At 35.0% G+C, this 16,560-nt stretch overlaps 2 protein-coding genes across 5 annotated transcripts in view; one reads left to right on the top strand and one right to left on the bottom strand.

Moving 5' to 3' along the window:
* Positions 1-732: 732 nt before the first annotated feature.
* The window catches only part of LOC102800479 (uncharacterized), a 31,068-nt gene continuing 15,240 nt past the window's right edge, over positions 733-16,560 (bottom strand). Inside the window, exons 1-6 of one of the 3 annotated variants that reach the window (XM_006818473.3) lie at positions 6,253-6,316; positions 6,024-6,109; positions 4,923-5,033; positions 4,143-4,478; positions 2,539-2,711; positions 733-2,351 (exon numbers count right to left, since the gene is read on the bottom strand). In XM_006818473.3, coding sequence (XP_006818536.1) covers positions 2,292-2,351; positions 2,539-2,711; positions 4,143-4,478; positions 4,923-4,986 — 633 coding nt within the window. In that variant the 5' untranslated portion in view covers positions 4,987-5,033; positions 6,024-6,109; positions 6,253-6,316 and the 3' untranslated portion in view covers positions 733-2,291. Of the gene's footprint in view, positions 2,352-2,538; positions 2,712-4,142; positions 4,479-4,922; positions 5,034-6,023; positions 6,229-6,252; positions 6,317-16,560 lie in introns of those variants that run through there. The other 2 variants (XM_085499175.1, XM_085499176.1) reach the window with 2 other exon arrangements.
* LOC144355222 (uncharacterized) lies at positions 10,786-15,754 on the top strand. Of its 2 annotated transcripts, none has more exons than XM_085499579.1 (9): positions 10,786-10,920; positions 11,109-11,246; positions 11,634-11,825; positions 12,263-12,577; positions 12,677-12,792; positions 12,920-13,058; positions 13,401-13,499; positions 14,086-14,150; positions 14,352-15,754. In XM_085499579.1, exons 1-9 carry the CDS (start codon positions 10,821-10,823, stop codon positions 14,385-14,387), a joined length of 1,200 nt encoding a protein of 399 aa, XP_085355705.1. In that variant the 5' UTR covers positions 10,786-10,820; the 3' UTR covers positions 14,388-15,754. The 2 variants fall into 2 exon arrangements, with proteins under 2 accessions (XP_085355705.1, XP_077866740.1); XM_078010614.2 differs by having other exon boundaries at positions 14,017-14,150.

Here is a 16,560-nt window from a genome sequence, read left to right as displayed (position 1 = left end):
TAATTTCATAATTGGAGAGTGGGTCAGAATTTCAAAAGACAGGTATTTTAATTATTAAATGGGAAGGATTTTTAATAATTCTCTGCACTGCTAAACGTTGATTTAGTTTGATCTGTAAGTCTTGTCAAACACTATTCCTGGTAAACACTATACAAATGTAGATATGTAAGACGCCCTCTATTGACAGCCACAAACAAACGTTTTGTTGCACTGTGAGGGCGTATAAAAAGACGTATCACTAACTTGGTATAACTACCCATTCTAAATAAGTTGTTACCTTAAGGATGTTTACTAGTTTGCACAAACATTGCCTGAAAACAACACAAATAATAAGTAAATACATCGATCCAAAATTTACTAAAAATCGTATTTTCATTTTTAGACGATACAGTGTAGTACATTTTTGCCTAACACCCCAGTGGTAGGGGTTAACAGCAGGAATAAATAAATATCCACAAAGACATATATATTGGGCGTAGGTGCATATAACAAAACATCACAACACGCCTGAATGGTTAGTTTGATAAATACACAGTAGCAGGCGCACTCTCACATTGCTTTCCCTATAGCCATGCACTGTTTCTGAGTGGCCATTCCAAGACTGTTGAAAACAGGTTACTGCCTTAGATGTTGTCAGTTTGATGCTCAATGTAAGAGGCTCGATGTAAGTGTGACACAAATTTCCGACATAAATGGGGAGTGTCTGCAAAAATAATAGATTGTAGATCAAGGTTGTGCTTACGTATAACTTTTATTGACCGAGTTTCACGCCGTCGAGCAGGGAGAGGAAAACACAAGAGATTCACATGAAATAAAAACAAAATACAATGTTTGTCGGAGTTATATGTGCGCTTGCGTCGTCATACCAACCACTAAAAACGTCGGCCCACGATTTCACACAATCATGTTCATTACATAGTAACCTAGTACATAGTAATAGTAAAGTTATATCCGAGTTGAGTAATAAGTGACATTGAATCGAATATAACTGGTACTGAAAACATGATCAAAGCAACATAAAAAGCGATTATCACGAAGCGAATAAAGTTCAATGTCGGTGAAAGTTATTGTTCGAAAGCTTCATTGATAACACAGTGCAGCGTGTATCATGTAGCGGCGATGGCATCATGACTTCTAAGAATAACGAATAAATGACCGAAACTGAACGGGAATAATTTCAATCTCATCTAATCAATTTCTTAAAACATACTGTACAAATACTGAAAAGCTGAATTACAGATGCAAATAATAAAAGCAAAAATAAAACAGTTTTTGAACGGCCATGGCGTAACACCAATCTGAGTTTCCCCCGCTGAGCAGGAAGAATCCGAGGAGGGGATTTACCTGACCACGTGACTCAGGTCAATCACCTCCGGTCGGAAGACGGATCGGAAATAGAACAGGGGTGGGCTACTCTGTTATATATGAGTGTACAGGAAATTATTCTGTCCCGTTGAGTTACGCTCATTCCTCGAGTATTGGTATTGTATAATAAATAAAATTAAAGGAGTGTCCAAACAGATCATCACATAAGTATGACGGGAGATGTTTTCTCTCGTATATTTCCTGTATTGTTTCATGATTTCATCAATCTCATTCTATTAGTTGTCAATAAAATTCTACATAGCATTACGTCATCTTTTCTAAGTAGTCATGCGTTGACAATGTCAGTTTATATATTGCAACAGGGTATGGGTGAAGTACACATGGAGTAAATTCAGACTAGAAAGTGGGTTATCAGCGTAATGATTGACGAACAAAACCAGAATAATACCAATAATGTTCTGGTAATTAATTCACCATATATTAAATAATTACATTTGAAAGAACATACATCATAAAGTCTGTATACTATATACTAAGTGACATGCAATACACAGTGTTGATCGTATATATACGATACATGAAAACATGCGGGTTTGATTATCATCAGCGGTATTGATTTGAATATCGTGTATTGTAGTTAAAATGACAAAAACAATTGCATTGTCCACGACATTCAAAGGATAATGTTACAATATCGATTATTTCGTATAAGACTGAATACAATGACTAATTTCGAGATGATTGTAATTATGTGAAATGTATTAGAAAATTCATGAAAGCATATGTAATCCACGCAAATATAAGCGCCTTAGAGTTTGCTTATCGTCAAAAATAAAATAATTCATGTACACCAAACTTCCATGTCACAGGCGAATGGAACAGACTATATGACATTCTATGTTAGTTTAGCTGTATTTTTCTTTCAATTAGACATATACAGTAAACATAGAACACAGTTCATCCATTTACGCTTCTGTAGTATTAGACGAAACCCGGGTAATAGCAGTATAGCTTGGATCATTCACCTAAAAAATAACAAACATCGATAGAAATTATAACAGTTTTGAGTATCACATGACGCAAATTATTATCAGTGAAAAAATCATTCAAGAAATTAAAGTCGACATATTAAAATAACAACAACTCTGTGTATCTGTGTTCTTACAAAAAATAATATGATTTCAAGACTCGCTAAGGATTTAGATATATTACCTCTGTTCTTTTCCGTCGACAATAGACGACAATGGCTACTATCGTGAAAACCACAACGATTAAAATCGCTCCCAGTATGTAAGAAAGCATCTCAATGTATTTTTGTGTCGAGTTTTGAACATCCCAAATTGTAGTGTGATTCGCACTCGCCAGTGATTGCGTAGACAAGGAATCTGCGAATTGAAAACAAAACACAATATAAATAAAACAGATGGCCACTTGCACAATTGGTCAAGATTGTCTTGAAAACCCCTACCGGAAGCACCTGATCGATGAGGAAAGAGCACGCGCCGTAGTCACAATGACGGTCACAAAGTCTGTATATTAACAGTATTAGGATTGTTTCGTCAACACGCGCTGCTCTATAATTATAATCGTGCTACACAGTTTACAGTACAAACTAGTGTTCGATCTCAACGGTTATCGGCGCCCGCATTACCTGCAGTTTAACATAGTATTGTCATACAGTACTTCAGTACAAGCCAAAACCCAATAGTAGAAATGTTGGTGAATCAGCGTGGGAGAGAACCTCGTTCGGGCAAACCTTGTCAGTGCAGACCTTGGTTCACTCCTAGTGAGCGATATTAATTATTATTGTATCAAGTAAGACTAAATTCACTCCAGAAACACATTTTAAAAATAGCATGTTTAATGCGACGTAATATCACGTAGTTAATACATAATTCATGGTAAACTGAATTTAACACAACCACATAAACACTAGTTCAAAATCATGTAAAAAGGGCCCCTGTCCAATATGAAACATAATTGATACACCACTAGGGTGCCTCGCACACCCGTTGGTAAATTCCCATTAGTGAATCCGACCCTCTTCCCGGGATTAGTGAAAACGAAGTTTTACAAACCCAGCTGTTATATTAATAAAGGAGTGGCACAGTGCATCACTGAAAGCTCACTCAAAATGAACTCGCCGGCGTCGTCCAGGTGGAAAATCATGATACTACGTGACTATGGATGAGGTAAATATGTAAACAGACACTGATTTTTTTTCGACATCCCCGGGACTATTGTAAATATCACACTGTGCATCTCGGGGTAATAGTCATTTGTTCTTTACACTCACTGTAACCGTCATTGTTGACTACGCTCCGCTCAGGTGTTACCGGTATTCCAGGGCAGAGAATAGAATCTCTCGTGAATGAACTCTTGTCAATCACTGTTATGTAACAGTGAGGTAACTAAACTAAAGCTTTCGGCTGATCTGTACTGGCTCGGAAGATGAATTCTGATTGGCTAAAAAAACAAAAAAACTTGTGGCGTTGAATGCACGTTCATTGTCAGTATTGTTATGCAAATTCAAACTAGCTAATCATTTACAACCTTCCGAGCCAGTGCAGATTAGCCCAAAGCTTTGCTATCTGTATATACAGGAGCGTTCCATATTTACGTACGCCCTTCTACAGGCAGTCAGTCAGCAAGATACATTTTAATAGCCACGCCTACATAATTCTACCCACAGTGCTTCGCGAATGTTTTTAACTTAAACAATTCATATTTGTAAAGCACGATGTGATGACGGAAATGTGGCACTCACATTAGTCATATAGGTGTCATTTAATTGTTATTGCACGAACATTGCTTACCGCATGTGTGAAGTTCAACATGACACATCTGTTGTTGACTATGGTTTCCGTTCAGGTATGTAACAGTGCAAACATAATTGATGTCTTCTTTCATGCCAGTAGTATTAACTGTCAGACTAAGTGGTCCGTTAATTATATTATTATCACCGACAACGTTTTGTTCTTTTTCATCCCCGAGTAGTTGATGTGCGATTAGGCTATTCACGCCATCCACCGACCATCTGACGGATTGCAATGTTACTGACTGCGATGTTTCAAATGGACACGTAATATTGAAAATATCGCCAATCTCAAAACATGTAAATGCAGTACCAGCACTGCTGCAAATTGACAAGTCTTGAAAAATATAGAAAATATATATATATATATATATATAGAACGCAATTTATATGTAATATAAATATTATGTAAATTTACCAAAAATGTACAGGTTATTATTTATATAAAAGAAGTGTATGATTTTCGAAACTACAATTTTGATGTATGTGATATATTCGTTTACATAACTATATGTCATTTTACATATTCCACTGTGGTATAATTAAACAGGATGATGCATGCTCAATCTATTCTGATAACTAGAAGCGCTTCATCAATAGAGGGCGTGGTTTTTCATTTCTACTTCATAACCTATGGCAAAACTATAATTGATTTCGTTTCTAAATAATGTAATTGAAATCAAGTATTTGTTCAATTTACGTTCCAGTAGTTGGTTTCTGTAATCGTATTTCGAGTAAGTTGTATGTGAAATGTATAAATAAACTACAATAACATACTCACTCAGTGTAATCAAACCTAGTGTGAAGAGCTTCCCACGGCTGGCCACTGATTGAATGGACAGCATTTTACTTCAGTTAATCTGGTAAGACGAGTATTGCTTGCAGCGTGTGCCTAGCATTATATCAGAGAACAGTGTATGAATCAGCTGATTTAAATATAGCTCAACTGTAAAGAAGCGAAACTAAATCGCCCACACATTGTGTGATCACTGGAAAAACACTTAATGAAATTCACCAATTTGAAACCAATAAAACATTTCATCGTATGTATTCGTAATGTCGAATTAAGGTGTTTAAGTCATGTTTTATTCATTTAGGCCTTTACGCATGTTAACCCCAGCAACGCAACGTCCACATATATTTATTTTTATATCATAAAATAAAGGTAATCTGAGCAAGATTGACTAAACAGTAAACGGTTTGTTTGGAGGAGGGACTGCTGTAGCCATGTATTCTCGTCGACTAAATCTGGCCAACCAGGCTGTCCCTGGACTAAATAACAATAACTACTGGATGCAGTTAATAAGAGTGGCGAGTAGGTTGCATACAGTACGTTTGAATGAACGAGTTATTGGGACAAGCAGCGTCTATATTTGAATACCAGTCTGATTTTATAGTACAAAGTTTCGAGTAACGTCAATGCACTGCATAAACGTGGCGACAGGTCGATGACCAGGAAGTGAAACTAGATATGAAATGATAGTTGACAATAGAACTTACTTTAAAATAAATTTACTGCCCGAAAACTAAGCGAATATCAACTAGTGTGCGAGGACTTTCCACCTTAACTTCAACATGACCATTGATGAAGCTTAAATGAGCGCTCATATGTATGTTGACATGTCAGTACAAGTGTGCCAGCGCGGTAACCAATTACAGTACGCATGCGAATTGAGTAAACGACAAGTTTGCCAATGTCGAGAATACAGGGCTTATATCTCTAATTTGAACTCCATCGATGGCAATGTTAACATATGGGCTGATTGATATATGAAAATGATAAAGTGGGAATTTAGCAGACCAGTAAATCAAGCACATAAGAGAAAAAACGCACATGTTGGTCAGCTCAAACTCTGACAAAATTGAGATAAACAAGACTCACCTACTAGTGGGACTGCACCTATATGATTCTCTGGGAAAATCACAATATTAAAACATACAAATACACACAGAATAAACTCACAGGTACTGTAGTAAACAAAAGATCACATATTAGTCCCACGTTTGACCCAGGCATTAATGCACGCTCTCAATAAGCGCTCACCTGACGAAAATCGCTGTTTACAAACGGTGGTGGCTAATTAGTGGCATGAGACTTATATATGACTCACATTTACGAGTAAATTGCGGAACAGTTACAAAGGTAACACCTGATAACACAATTTCCCGCTTTGTTAGTGTACAACAAAACCAGAATAACGTAGTTACATTAGCATAGTTGATGATGCTTCACCCCTATAAATATAATGGAACAATCGAGTACGTCACAGGTCACGATACCCTAAGTCATTTGTCGTAAGACACACTTGCAATGCACATTGGTATACATGCCATGTCAGGTCAGTACAATATTTCATATCAATTCTACCCATTTATTAAAAGACTCTCAAAATAATTGTTGAGATACATATTATTATTGCTCAGAGCAACTTACTTGCGTTTTTAAATTAAATTTAGACGTCGTTTGTTCAATATGTTGTTGACAAATTTTCAGAAATGTTTCGAGAGTTACTGGGCAGTATGTACCGTACATAGGTCGGGGGTAATTTATGGTGGAAGACTTATTATATATAGTCTGCTGTTGTGTTCCGAATTCTTGAGAGTATACAATGTACTTTGTATTGTATTGTATTATAATTGTTATGGCCAAATCAACATTTTGTGTATTTAATTACTTTTATGTTTTTTGTTGTTTCTTTTTAATTTACTGCGTACTATTCAATATAATATTCACTTATACACTTGGATAAAATCATGTGGTGAATAGCGCCACGCAGAGTTATTGGTGACAGTTATTCATAGTGTTAAGGTCAGTTCTTATCTGAGATTAAAATCAGATGGGTTGGCAGTGTGACTCAACCAACTGTACGGTACAGATGTACACCTTTGAGATCCATCAATATCTTGCTATTGCAAACCGTTTCACTGAGAACTGATTGCCCAGGAAGGTCTGCAAACACGGCGAGTGATTTCACACGTGTGCTTTATATGGTTTGATTTAAGTGCCATTATGGTGTAAATATAGCGTACACTGTTTATTGTGCCATTACATAACATCACCATAGCCAGAACAATCAATACTTTAGTATATATTTAATTACGTTTGACTATACTTATTCATTTACTTTACATAGGTTTATGTTACGAAACATTCTGGTTTTAGTAGAACCATTATTAGTGGACTAGTGTACTTTCTATTTCTCAGAGCTATTTATAGAACTTACACTTCAGCCTGACGCGAGAGAGCCTAATTGACCATTTTCCGTTCACTGCGAGAATCACGCGTTATGCGTGAAATCGAACGTAACAACAGGACAAACAAAGGTCATGGCGTCGTTCTGTCGTCAAACATCGCGTGGGATTCGACAAACGCGAAAGTATTTCGGGGACATTTCCATGCTTAGTAATGTGCTGTATACATTTGATGATAGGCAATTTCGATTAAGTAATGGTATTCGGAAGCAATATTCCTCTGTCGAAGATCGGCTGGTCGATGTGAGCTACGAAATAAAGAAACTCGAATTTCAAAATCAAATCGTTCGATTTTTGCGGTAGACGTTCGACGCGCGTCTTACATGCATCTCGCGAGATCTCGCAATTGTACGGAAAATCATCTATTTACATGCAACAGTTCACATTATCTTTGAATGGAATTATAGAGGGCGCTGTTAACTATGACCGTTCGATGTCTTCATCGTTAAATTTGTTCCCGTGTAATCTCGTATTTACGTCCAGGGAATTTGCTTGAAATCTGGCATTATCACTGAGAACCAGGTAAGTCTAGCCCTTCGAATTTTCTAAAGAATCTGTGGAGCGGTTTCAATTTTATTAATGATTTTCTGTTCGATTGTGGGTTTCGCTATCGCCACGCTAAACATTGCCACGATTGCAAGTTCAGAATTGCTACACCGAAAAACATAACTATACAAAGAAGTTGTATGATAACGCATCGAACGGCGTTATTTTTACTGTGGCTCAACGACGACATTTTTATATTCCTCCGGTTTATTGGGGTGACGTTTTTCAGTTCCAAGATGGCTGCCTACGCAGACCTAGTGTGGTTTCGCTGCCCGGATTTTTGCGACATTTTCTAAATGGCGGGTATAAAAACACGGCCGAAGCTAACAAAGTGTGTGTCTGATATTAACATTCAAGGGCGAGTTATTGTGACATAAACAAATTCCGTACTTCATATATAATGAAATAACGCATCTTGTAAAATGTACGTGTCATTTTAACATGAAATGAATCTCACTCTCCAATCTCCAGTATATTAAATACAATTATCCGATTGTCATATTTATTAAATACTGGTTACATATTGAGACTGTTGATTAAATATAATTGTAAACTTTTGTTTTTTTCACAGGTGTGTGCTTTCTGGGTGACTGGCTGTTATCGTTACTAAAAAAAATTCTCGTTATACAAAATTGGTTCGCGTCTCTCTTTACGAAACTTCGTATTTCCTGAACTGTTATTTTCTATCATTAAACCTGTACATATAGTTTCCTTCATTAAAGCTGTACATATACCTTTTGGTTGTCGCAATGTGTTTTCTTGTCATGGCTTTATCCAGAGTCAGGTATTCCTGTTCTTTGAACATGAAAAGTTACATGTAAATCCCAAACATGTTTTTATTCTACTAAATGCATATATCGGGAGTCGTTCTTAGCTAAACATGAATGCCCTGCATAGTGCAGTTACCAGAGATGCAGATCTATTTCACATTAGTGGAAATGATCCTATCAGATGTTATTTATTGCGAGTGGACGAGACCTTGTTTTGCTGGATACCGCAAGGCATTTATTGAACATGTGGCATACATGTATTCCCTACTAGAATTTTGTTTCCCGGAAGCTGCCTCGACTCCAGAAATAAGATGTTTGTTTTTCCCTACACAGTTCAGATTACTGGATGAACACATAAACAGGAGATAAGCATAGACGTTTACTGACTCTGTACAATAAACGATCGATCGACAGTTGTTGTTGTTGAATAATCAGTCAAATTATTATTTATTTGTTCCTTTTCTTACAAGAATATTGAAGTCAAATGATTGCTAAAAATAAACTTATTAATATAGTATGTTTTTTTGTATAATTTTGAAATGGCGAAATAAATTTAACATATAGTAGTGGGGGCAAGGGGGAATAGCTGGTACAGGTTACGAAAAAGACATTTTTCGATTTTACGAGAAATAATAAAAGTTCCATGGACAGTAAAAATGGGTTTTTAAACTTTACAGATAAAGCAAATTCCTAATTTCATTTTCACAATATATTTAATAATTTTGGAAATTGCATAAGAACTACGACATTTAATTTGGAAAATGCTTTATACGCTTATGAAAAATATGATCTTTGTACAAATTACGGACGAATAAAATAGCTGATTACATTTTACACCTTGCCCATGTCTACGAATTTCCGTTTTTTATTTAATAAATTATATTATTACCTAAATAAAATCAATTGATTACAGCTTAGAAAAATACCACTTGTCGACCCTCATAGTAATTTAATATTTTTATATCCTTGCCACAGAGTCCGGGTATGGAAAATCCTACGGTGTTCATTGGCAGCCCGAGGTCTGTGTCATATTTATTATGAAAGTCAATCATAATATGATTTTGAATGACTGGAATTAGGGTACATATACAGCCGATACACAACTTCGAAACCCCGGTTAAAACCATAGACCTACCTGGGTTCCCACTCTTTGCGCCCGTCAGGGTATTGACGGGGACGAGGGAGGCGTGAACACACGAAGTTCAACATTGCCACGTTTGCAAGTTCAGAGTGGTAAAGTCTTAAAATTGTGTACACTAACTCGGGAGTTATGGTGGAATGTGTGGTGAAAATAGCAACTTGGCTCATGATCTGTGACCTGTGATATTCTACTGATAATGTGAATAAAACGTGTCCTTGATGTCAGTAAACATAAAATAGAAGATCGTTAAATTACCGTTTTTTAAAAAAAAAACTTCATTAACAAATGGAATTTTTGTACAAAACTGCAATGTATGGTTACTAATCTCACGAAAAACCAAAAAACATTTGACGTTTGCGACCTTTTGCAGACGCTGCACGTGAATAACCAATATAATAATTATATCGCTGCAATGGCCAATAACAGAGTGATTGCGTAGACGAAAACGAGGCTCTCCAGCAATATAGCGCCCTCGTAGTTCGAACCCTCGCGTCAGACTGACTTGTCCATGCATACATTTGAATATTATGTGACTTGGAAGTCACATTCTACTCAGATTACACTTATACTGTGTCTATGTTAAAGACTATGCAGCAAATAAATATGTTTTAGATACTTTACACTGAACTTGTATTTATTTTATCATTGTATATGTATTTATTATTTTGTTTCAGTTACATTTCAGTTAATCGTCATTCTGCAATATTTATGTATGGAGTAAAGAGTATTAATCGAAACACGGACTTTTGTTCAATTAGTGTGGAAGGACGCATTGGCGAGAGGATGACTTTCTGATGTAATCAATACATGGTGTCATGCTTATTTACAATGTCAGCCATTAATTAGGCGAATTACGGGACCCGTAGGACTTGGAATTTGCTTGTGTTAATAAATTTACATCACTTATATCAACAATCTGTATTGTTTTACAGAAATGCAGTATGATACAGCGCGCTCATCATATCTGAAAATGAATGTACCGAAACTATTTCTACCATTAACTCTACTATTAATAGTACTTGTACGTGAATGTATGGCGCCACCTTACGTTCCTAGTGAACCTATCAGGGGTAAGCACCTTGTTTTAGGAATTTGTAGTTATTCGATATTACACAATATAGTAAACATTTAAATGTTTTTTAGTCGACTGTTATGATATTATGTTTAAATGTGGTATGCGTACAGGTAAATTAATATAGTAATAGCAAACCATTACATGGTATATGTTTATATATATATATATTTATTTACCATTCAGATCTTATGATTCCTGGCAACACACATACTGTTGTTGAGTGGGATCATGCATATTATATTCAAAATGACAGTATGCTTCTGTTCGCGGTACCTGATGGTTATTTACATGGGGTCCTGTATATTAATCAGACATCAAATGGTAAGTTAAAATATGTTAATTGTTTTGAATGACTGCATGTGCTTATATCTATGGTTCTAGCACTTCACTGTGAATAGGCTCATTTATTTTGTTCAGTGTAAAAATGGTTTGGTCGTCGTTTGGATGTAACTACATTTGAGTTGAAAACGAAATCTGTTTTTTGAAACATCAAAACCCAACGTTATTCAACAAATAAAGTAAAGCAACTTTCGATTGCCTTCAATTGATTTTTGATAGCTATGGCACATCAGTAGTTGGACGTTAAATGGAATTAACACGCATCATGTGTAGTACATGTTTTGGTTAAAATACGCATGTGACTATATTTGACCGAATCTATGTATTAATCAGTATGAAATAAGATAAAATGTGTTTTTTCAATTGTAGATCACTCAAACGTCATTGGGTGTCTGGCACCACTTGGAACTCCTTCTGAGGACACTAAAGCAAAATGTCAATTTGTCACTAGCGGAAGATACCTTCTGGCAAAAACTAATTTCAATATATTTGAAATGGTGAAATATACACTCTGGAATGAAACACATGGTATATTGACTGAAACTGTCGCAACGCTATTGGGTAAGATATGTATTTATTCTTTCTTAATGACAACGCTAATTCAAAATAAGAATGAGTGTGCTTCTCACAGCTCTGCGTGTGCCACACATGCACACATTTGTGATATTTTTGATTGTTATTAAGGGTTTTTATACGGTGACCCACAGGTGCCCACATTATTTTTTTTTACTTTCCGTAACATTAAACTTCCGGAATTGAATTAACAAAACAATACTTTAATTTACAGAACTAATATTTTAATTCTCGAATGAAAATTAAATTTTGAAGAAAAGAAATTATGATACTGTGTCACTAGTACCTAGATTATCATAGCTCATCCCTTCAGATTTGTGTCGACCTCATTGATGAACCAAGAAATTGTGTGAACCTCTCCAATTTAATGTACCTATATCTGAAAAAATACTAAGGCTCGTTGTTTGAATTATATTCTTTTCTAGACTGTAGTGCATCAACGTGGAATATAGTGTGTTCAAACGGTGTACCGACAACCGTAGTATGTCCACTGCTTTATGCAGATACCGCAGAAGTCATTATTTCATCATCCGAAGTTCAAATTTCTAGTATTTGGGTAACAGATGGCGAAACAGACAGACATGTATATGACGGAGCAAGTGGGAAATTTGCCATTGAAGTACACATATATACCATGACATTGACAATAAAACCATCATGTGAACTGGGTGGTGAGTACGAGCTTACCAGTACTGCAAAATCAGGAACTGATTTTAAGAAAATTTATCTTGAAATAATAGGTGAGTGTAACAATTCCTATATTAGCATCAAAGCATCAAAGTTTGAATTAGATTAACGTTAATGATATTCATCTATATTTTGGGTGTATTTTATTACAGAAGATGTTTCTCTACAACTATACCAAGACTATAATATCACAAAACTAATGTGTAATGTAAAGAGTGAGAGCGTTTTAATGAGTATCACATGGTACAAGAATGACAATATAGTTCATGTAAGTATTATTGAATGTACATGGTACAAGAATAGCAATATTCTTTGCATTTATTATTGAACTATTTGAGACAATCCATGTTTGTGAAAAGCACTGATAATTCAGATAATTTGTTTCTATATTACAGAAGTCTGTCCAACGAGTCATCGGTTCTAGTGAATTGTTGCCAAATGTTGCGAACACAGAAGATGGAGATATATTCGTATGTGAAGTGCAAACAAAGTGTGGCATTTTCACAAGTAATCCAGTGATTTGGGGAATACCAAGTGAGGAAATATGTTATTTCTAGATTTTATTTTAATTGATGGTTATTGCAAAATCACAATTCGCCATATGTTAACAATAGTATAGTCATAGAAAAACATGACATGCAGTGATAGCTATAGGTTGCTGGTGATTGTATACGTTTTATGGTCAAATGTAAGTGTAAACAGCAAAATAAAATCATTGTTCTTAATCGTAGAATTGGTAAACATTTTCTACTCGCCTTTTTATGAAATGTTACTGAAAAAATAATTTATAGTATATGATAAAACTAGATGGGTTTGCTCAAATAATCAGATACTCCATTCATTACTGTGTTTTATATTTGTTTATTTGGACTGTAGATCCAACAGGTGATCAGCATCACTGTCCAACACGTGCTGCATGTGACTGTGAATCATCTGAGAACAATACTGTGTCAGCAATTGAGCTTTCCTCAAAAGGTAATGAAATGATTGGCAGATGACTGACATATCTTAGATTGATCAATTGTATTATTTGATTTATTAGTCCCAGTGCGAAATTGGTGACTATTATTTTTTGGTTCTGTGCGCCCTTTTGTTTATCCGGAGAAATTTCGCTGAAGACATGCTTTGACCAATTTTCATATTTATTCGCGATTCGTACACAAATGACCGTCTGGTGGCCATTTTGTGTATTTATTCATGTCTATGCCGATTACTATACTCATACCTTATGTTGTCTTGTTATTTAATCAAATTTGTTGGATTTGCGGCCATTTTATTTGTCTAAAGCCATGAAATCGAAGCCTGCAAACGTGGCCAAAACGGTTTCTCACAGATTACTATCCGGGTTTGACTAAACTTTGTCCGAAGCTGTTTCCCAGAAATATACCAGGAGATTTTGATCATACTTTTATGGTGGTATTGGATGTTAGCATCAAATGCAGAAAAAAAATGTTCACTGTCAATACTTGCTTTTTACTATTATTTTGTACAGGTTATACTGGTCACATAGATGGTCTAACATTGGGTGTATTTTTAACTATTTCTGTTATATTGAATGTAGTTCTTGGTATTGTAATTTACTTGTTACGTAAGGAGAAGAAGAAGAAACGTGAGGAGAAGAAAAAGGTATGCTATAGAATATTTGAGTTATTTACTCCCAACAAAAAAGAATAGCCATTACTTTCTGAAAAATAAACTGAAACCACAGTTTGTTTTTCTAATTGCTATATTACAAAACATAAGGCGGACTGATTTGGGGGGGGTGACAGAAAATTAATAGTACTCCTGTTAGTTCAACTGAATTATTGTGTTCTTTTCTTATTTCAGAACAGTTTGCCAGTGATGAATGAGACGGCAGTGTAGTATTTACCCCCACTTTTCAGTGGACTCTGATACCATGTGAATCAAATCAGATACTCAGGAATTTATTTGTGTGACACAGATATACAAACATGCTCACCTTGGCGCCAGTTATTGAAAAACAAATAACTATTGTTTAACACGAACCACAATAAAATCAGTTAACATCACTTTCCTATTATAGATAGGATGTTTTTCAGGTGGTATTTGAGTTTTTAGTTTAAGTGAGCTAGATATATAGGTGAAATATATTTACAGTGATTTTAATGATATTTTAATAGTGTTCGACAACAAATTATTTTAATTAGTGTGTATATTTCACCTGGAGGTGCTTCATTTACAACAAAGTTGAGCCAAATGAAATTACTTGACTTTATATTACTGAAATTAATGCAAAGTTTCATAATTTTGATTGGGCGTTGTTAAGCAACTTCAATGCAAGAACTGGTGCTTTACTCGATTTTATAGAGGAACTTAGAGACAGTATATAACTTTCAGTTTATGTACACGATTCTTTCAAAATCCGTGATAACTTTCTCTGAATCTTGAACTTACAATGATGTATGTTTGATACATTTGGATAAACTACAACTACTATTTTAGTGTAGTTTATGGCTTAGTATGCCTGATAACGTGTATGCACTAGTTCTAAATATCGTAGTTTTCCAAAACATATTGGGTCAGCATAATCATTGATGTGAATTATTGAATTACAATCAAGTGATTAAATCCGAGTTGTGGACACAAATTGGCATGTTCGATTAAACTTATAACTGTTTGACTTGTTCATCGATAAGGTTACACTTATACTGGCATTATTGTTATTTGGTGTCAAATGGAGACATGGTCGATTTACATTCTACTTACATTTTACTAGCACATTGGCCAGTTTTTTTTAACAAAAACTTTCATATTTTCTGACATTTACTACTGACTGTTTTAGCTCCTTATTTGTATTATTCAGCTCATTAATTATCATTTTTTTAATTACTGTGTAGATTTTGGTTCTGAGAATTGAGCGTGCATATTTACGTTAGATTAACGTCAATCATTGCTGGGCTCTGATAAAACAAATCGCTCGCTATTACTGTGATGATAGTCACAGCAATATCTACTAACGCTAGGTCATTGACCTAGCAAGAGGATGTACAGGTTGAAAAGTATGCTTCATTGTTTTTCCTTAAATGTTTGCTCTCTTTAATAAAAATGTGCTTTGTGTCCAAAATATTAGGCTAATACAAATTTGTAGCAAAATCAATGTTAAATGGTACAAATCGCAGAGAATACTGGATAATTTATATTGCTTGTCGGGTCATGTCGTATAGAAATTGTGCTCATGATATGTTGTAATAAAATATTTAATAAGCGTATACTTAATTTGTTCCACTTATTACCTTCGTATACATTCATGGTTTCTGTGTACAAATATACTTTTCACAGACCCCTTTTATATATCATTTTGTCTGCAGTTCCTTATGCATTAATGTAAATTACCACTGATCTACCTCATATTACTCATATCAATCGCATACACCCAACCACCCATCCCAGACAATAAATAACGATGGGTCATTAAGTGCTCGCAAAGGTTCAGTTCAGTGATTGTTAATCATGCTTTCTACTCTTTTTATATGCAAATATTGCAGATACGCCTTTGCTCAAAGTATTTGCGTTCAAATACCAATATTGACAGATAAATGCAGCAAGCCGAACAAAATTCAAGAGCTTTTTAAACCTAAAATAATACACCCCTATTGCGTTAGACATGGTCAGTGAAAATACCGGTCAATCGGCTCGTCTCAACTAGCAACAGATTCTCTACTCTAAAATATTGTTTGCAGTTTTTTGACAAATAAAGCAAACAGCAGAAAAAATATGTTTTTTCCCGAAATATAGGCTCTCTTTAAGTGTATTTTAATCGTCGATATCAAAGAATAAATCACATCCCTTCTCGGCCGATATTCGGCATCTAGAGAGTACGGCAACCGGGGAAGGTCAAAGCGTTTCAATTTAAATTTAAATGAATATACAAATATATTAATTGTATTAAATTTTCGTAATTTTCAATTTTTATTTATGCTTTTAGTTTGATATCGATTTTAACTGTGTAAATGTACAAAACAATTTTAAATTACAAATAAAAATGTTAATTATGTATGCGTAAATTGCGGGCGAC

Source organism: Saccoglossus kowalevskii, chromosome 5 (genome assembly GCF_978046115.1).
Source record: "Saccoglossus kowalevskii chromosome 5, keSacKowa6.1, whole genome shotgun sequence".
NCBI lineage: Eukaryota > Metazoa > Hemichordata > Enteropneusta > Harrimaniidae > Saccoglossus > Saccoglossus kowalevskii.
The sequence above is the reverse complement of the archived record's forward strand: the minus strand, read 5'-3'. Positions and strand labels throughout refer to the sequence as shown.

Bases quoted from the DNA above. Each gene is read 5' to 3' on its own strand.
- LOC144355222 (XM_078010614.2), top strand. From the start codon at position 10,821: ATGAATGTACCGAAACTATTTCTACCATTAACTCTACTATTAATAGTA. The intron at 13,059-13,400 runs GTGAGGAAATAT...TTTGGACTGTAG, and splicing joins AGTGATTTGGGGAATACCAA to ATCCAACAGGTGATCAGCAT. The intron at 13,500-14,016 runs GTAATGAAATGA...TATTTTGTACAG, and splicing joins AATTGAGCTTTCCTCAAAAG to GTTATACTGGTCACATAGAT.